At 58.0% G+C, this 5,533-nt stretch overlaps 1 protein-coding gene across 1 annotated transcript in view; it reads right to left on the reverse strand.

The window, feature by feature from the left end:
• Positions 1–1,503: 1,503 nt before the first annotated feature.
• VOLCADRAFT_87518 (uncharacterized protein) overlaps positions 1,504–5,533 on the reverse strand; it is a gene marked incomplete at both ends in the record, with an annotated part of 12,734 nt that continues 8,704 nt past the window's right edge. Inside the window, 6 exons of the mRNA XM_002947244.1 lie at positions 1,504–1,646; positions 2,672–2,756; positions 2,950–3,157; positions 3,440–3,594; positions 3,666–3,836; positions 4,049–4,069. Coding sequence (XP_002947290.1) covers positions 1,504–1,646; positions 2,672–2,756; positions 2,950–3,157; positions 3,440–3,594; positions 3,666–3,836; positions 4,049–4,069 — 783 coding nt within the window. The remainder of the gene's footprint in view (positions 1,647–2,671; positions 2,757–2,949; positions 3,158–3,439; positions 3,595–3,665; positions 3,837–4,048; positions 4,070–5,533) is intronic.

Below are 5,533 nucleotides of genomic sequence, written 5' to 3' on the forward strand. Positions count from 1 at the left end.
CGCGCCCAAATCCATCCGTTAGTCGTTGGAATTGGCATATTTAACCGTTTTATCTGTTCTTATGCAGGGTCTCCACTTCCGCAGGCTTTCTGTTTGAAAGCTGCACGAGTGCGCGGCCTCAGCTCTAACGAGGCTGCGACGTACGTGAGGCGCCTTAGCACAGTATTGTGCACGGTAAGTCTGGGCCGCAAGCTTGGGGGGTAAACTGCCGTTCGCGCCCAAATCCATCCGTTAGTCGTTGGAATTGGCATATTTAACCGTTTCGTCTGTTCTTATGCAGGGTCTCCACTTCCTCAGGCTTTCTGTTTGAAAGCTGCACGAGTGCGCGGCCTCAGGTCTAACGAGGCTGCGACGTATGTGAGGCGCCTTAGCACAGTATTGTGCACGGTAAGTCTGGGCCGCAAGCTTGGGGGGTAAACTGCCGTTCGCGCTCAAATCCATCCGTTAGTCGTTGGAATTGGCATATTTAACCGGTTCATCTGTACATATGCAGGGTCTCCAGTCCGCATTGTGGAGCCCGCGCCAATAGCCAAGCTGTGTTTGTCAGCGGCACAAGAGGACGCTTCATTATGGCAGGCTTGCCAACTGTTTGCTTTTGCCATGTATTTGGGTTTTGCGTCTCACATGGCGATTGGCCATGTGAACGATACCCGCTTGTTTATCGGATAGGTTCATGACTTGATTGAGGAGGCGGGGACTTCCTGCAGAGCATTTGCACAATGGGTCATATCGCGGGTAGGGAGGACTTTCGTTTGTGTGTGTGTGAGCAGCGCCCTGGCAAGTGGCAAGTTTGCTTGGCTTATGCAGACTTTGTCATTAGTGCTACTCATGCATCAGGATGCTGCTGTCTTTGCTGCTCTAATTGCCGAGCCTCGTCAATCTTGTAACACAAGGACGAATTTCTGCACTCATCCCTTCGACTCGCACACTTTGCACTTCCGAATTCGAGCAGCTTCAGTGTTTGACTGGTCCGCGCTTCACTTGGGATCCGTTTGTCCCTTCTCTCTGATCAGCTATGTGCCCCAAATTTAGTTCGACTCTGCACAGCTTTCTGCCTACCAGCTGTGCCTAACATTACGTTTTCATTCACCCGCCTCCTGCTCGTGCTAGTGAGAGTATCTGTTGCACTGCACTTGAACTGCAAGAGCATCGCACCGCATTCAACATCAGGTGGTTTTCATACGTACCACGCTGTTCGATGTTGTTGCTGCGATAAGGAAGCGACACTCTGCTGGGTAACTGGTCCTGTCTAGTTCTGGTACGACCCTCCGGTATCTGCTCCTGATGCTGACGTCGCTACCTCCTTCGCCTTTCTCCGTTTCTAAGGGTTTGACTATGAGGTTTCGAGGTAAAGAGTGCCAGTCTGACGCCTCCATTCTCATCGTTAGTAAATCGTTTTAGTGTGGTTACATGGTGGATCATCATCGTCCTCCCTCATCCGATTGAGCATGAAGCGCCTTAAAGCAACATGCCGGGCCTCCCAGACTTCCGAGCGGAACCTGGCTAGTGCACCAGGGGTGGGGCCTCGGTCATAATCATGCGCTTGAAACGCGAGGTCACGATCGTACTTTGCCCGTGTGCTATTGTACACCGGGCATTCCGCAAAAACATGCATCTCGTCTTCAACCGCCCCGCCGTCACAAAGCCTGCAGGTGCACGCTGTGCACTCACGGCAGTTAGGTCAGTTAATCTCTTAACTCCCAACAGCCTAACCAGAAACGGCGGTTTCAGCCACTTATGCCGCGTGCCCCTAAGTGGGGGCGTCCCTATCCAGTTCAGATAGCGACATGCCTTGACGCCGGTACTTCCACTTTGGAAGGTGCATGGATTACCTAGGGTGCCCGGGCACTCCCACCGGGCGTCTAGACGCCTAGCGAACTCTTCTAAGTAAGCTAGGGGTACTAATTACGACAAGCTCGCGATAAAGTGAAACCGTAGTCGGGCACCATAGGGTTCGCCATTGCGCACTCGGAATTCACACCAATAAAATCAGGTCCCCAAACTTGCGCCTCATACGAAAACACCGGCACAACGAGCGCGTTGTAGACGGACATGCACAGCTCAGCTTAGGGGTACTAATTCTTATCTCGACACAGGGCACTGAGGCCAAACGTGGCCCGTTTTCCTGCTGCTAGTGGTTGTTTGGTGCAGGCTGAAAACTGTGTGCCTTGAGTTCCAGAAACAAGATTGGCCCCGACGAAGCCGCCGCCGCTACTTGTACGGCATAATGTCGTCCTCGAGGCTGTCTCAGCAGATGGTGAGTGTACGGATCGCTGCGGGCCTGACGGAGCCGATGGAGTGAACGCTCCGCCGCCGGAAGGAATGGAAAGGGCGGCAGCGGCAGCGAGAGTTGTCAGCGGCGGCGGGGGATGCGGCGTTGCCGTACCGTGTTGGCGGCATTCCTTTGCTCCCCCGTCGCCCTCGCGATCCCCCTGGAAAGCCCACGGCCATGCTGACGGTCTCCGAGGTCGGGGGGACTCTGACGACGCCACCGTCGCCGCCGTCGCAGCCGACGGCGACGGGATCGGCGACGGGATCGGCGACGATGTCGTACTCACGGCGGCCATTGTGGCGCGAAATGGCGATTCCGGGTCCCCGGTTGAGGTGATGGAGATGTACGGCAGCGCCGCCGAACGAGTGGTGTCAGCGGCGGATATGGGTGTTCACACACCGGGGAAGTTATCGTACTGCAAATGTACGGCTGGTGGCGCCGTTGCTGTTGCGTTGCTGGTGTCTGACCCAGCCCCGGCAGCAACCTGCGGTGTGAATGTTAGGATTTTAGGGTTTTAGGGACTTGTGGCTTTGAGGTTTTAGGGTTAAGAGTGAGGAAAGAAACGTCCTGAAGGAGAAGGAATTTTACTAAGGCTGTGCAAGATGAACTTCCACGTCGTAATCAACGATTCTAACTGCCATTACTATCACGTGGCCGTTACCCCTAACGGTTCTTACCACAACGGCCATGGACGAGCGCCTCCGGGAACACAAGGACCTAGGTTCGCCGAACGTGAACTCGGGTCTGGGTAACGCAGCCTCCGCGCCAGCAGCCGCAGCAGCAGCAGCTCGTCCCATGCGCCTATCTGCCGTACGGCCGACGGGAGCGCCGCTGTTTACTTCCAAGGTTTCGGCGCCACCCTCGATGCCGGTGCCGGCGGCGACCCTGCCGCCGCCGCCGCCACCGCGGCGGCGGCGGCGGCGGGTGCCGCCATCGGGAAACGATCCCGTATGGGAAAACGCGGAATCCCACCCCGCTGGCGCTGTGCGTAAGGCCCACGACAGCGTCCTATTACCCAGAGTGCCACTGCCAACGCCACCGCCGCCGTCGCTGCCGCCTGCACTGACACCGCTACTGCCGCCGACGACAGTGGCGCTTCTTGCACCACCTCCCCTGAGCCCCATCTCTCGACCGTACGGCACATAAGCAGGGGCGCAGACATCGTACCCGCTGCCTGTGCTGGGAATCTGCGGTACGGCATCAGCATCCAGGGCTGTGACACCGTCTGTCGTTCGTCGCGATGTGATACTGTCGCCGCCAACGCCGCTTACGTTTGCTGGGTGCGCAAGGCCTTCGACAAGCCCACGGGGTGGAGCTTCAACCTGCGTCGTACCGGTGTGTACGGCAGCTGGTTCGTTGGTCTGGCTGCCGCCGCCATTACCGCCGCACCTACCGGCGCCCGGCCCGATGGCGGCGGCGGCGGCTCTGCGATGTCTGAGGGCCGCTGCGGCACCCGATTGACGCCGCATCCGTCCCGTACATCGCCGCTCGCTGTAACGCCTTCCGCCGCAGCGTCTGTCGGCGGTGATAGCTGTACGGGAGTTGTCGGCGGCGCTGGCGGCGACTGCGTGGCGACGGCGGCGGGAGAGGGGGCGGCGGTAGCAGTGGACGAGATCGATGACATTGACGTCAGCAACTGCCTGTGAGATCCGCCGCCGCCGCCGCCCGACAAGGCGGGCGGGTGTTGGGCCCTGGCGGCGCCGTGAGGACTTGAATGGCAGCTTGAAAGCGACCTCACGGTTTGTGAGAAGGCGGAGAGGGAGGAGACGGCCGCACCCGACCACATGCTGAAGGGAGCTGCGGGGGAGGGAGAGAGGGAGGGGGGAAAGACGAGCTTGTTCTTGTTGTTTGCCGCAGGAGCCGGGCGCGGCAAGTCGGCGAGCAGGAACGCGCGCGGGGTGCGGGGTCGCAGGCGCCCCAACACCCCGGGAACTCCCCCGGTGGCAGATGGTACGGAGGCTGGTACGGCAGTGGCGGCGCCGGCGGTGGCGGCGAAGGGGCTGTCGGTGGCGCCAATACTGCTTGTGGCGACCGCGTCCTGCCAGGTGCAACGCGGCGGCGGCGGCAGCGGTGCCGTCGGCGGCAGGTCCCGCCGTACTTGCCTCTGCTCGACGGCTTCGCGTTGGAATGCTTGAACTGGGGCCTGTTCCTAATGACTAATAGCTCCTGCTGCTGCTGCTGCTGCTGCTGCTGCTGCGCTAAGGCCTGCCGTTGCAGCTCTAAGGCTAAGGAAGTCGGTCGCGGCAGCGACAGCTGAGGACGATGACGAATCTTCGCGAAAGGCTGGAAGCTGGCAAAGGTGCTGCGCGTTGGTGGCCGAAAGGTCCGAAGTGACGTTGAGGTGCGCTGGAAGGACCCATGGGGCAGCAATGCGCTGTGCCCCCTCGGGCCCCTCCGCAGTCGGTGCGAGCTCGAGCTGCTGCTGCTGCTAAGGAGGATCGCAGATTTGATTTGGCTTGCTGCTGGCAAAAGTTGCGGTGCTGGCGGCAATATCGGGGCGAGCGGCATCGCTTGGGGCGCCGCACGAGACGCAACGACATAGCGCCGCTCCCATCCAATTCAAAGTTGATGGTAATATGGTATTCTGTGTGATGGTGTCCGGAAAGCGGAGGGCCAGGCAACTTGTTGGAAGCGCTGCTGGCTGTTCGGTGGTTCAGCATGCAGCAGCCTACTACTTCACAAACGCCGCCGGCCGCGTGTAACTGGACGCACGCATAAAGCATGAAAGCGAAAGGAAGAGATGCGATGAGATATTTAGAGCTCCAAGTGTTGGTTAGATAGGTTTGTAAACGCTGTCTGGAGTCTGTGGAGTGAAATGCAAATGATGGACATACGGCTACAACCCAGTTACCAAAATAATTCTCAAACGAGTAACAAAATTTCAGTTAACAGAAGCAACAGTTAATACCGAAAATAGCTGAAACACAACTTTACTTCACGTGAAACAACGGTGCTCGCACGCACCGAGACGCTCTCGGCTTCAAATTTCACATTGCAGAGCTGGCCACGATCCCTCCTCGATCATTCGAGCACTTTCGCTGTGTGAATTCATTCTCAGGAAAGATTTGTTGTTTGGGCCAAAGACCTTCCCTCTTCGTGTCAGCAATGTTGATGGTGCAAAGCATATTTGAAAAACGTATGCTTTCTCGCGCAGTTACGCTATGATGGCAACTTCCATAGATTACGGTTGGCCAAAGAGCTCTACTGGCCAACGAGCTCTGCTGTCTCCGCATCCTGTTCACTGCGATGTAAACCAACCAA

Source organism: Volvox carteri, assembly GCF_000143455.1.
Source record: "Volvox carteri f. nagariensis unplaced genomic scaffold VOLCAscaffold_5, whole genome shotgun sequence".
Taxonomy (NCBI): Eukaryota; Viridiplantae; Chlorophyta; class Chlorophyceae; order Chlamydomonadales; family Volvocaceae; genus Volvox; species Volvox carteri.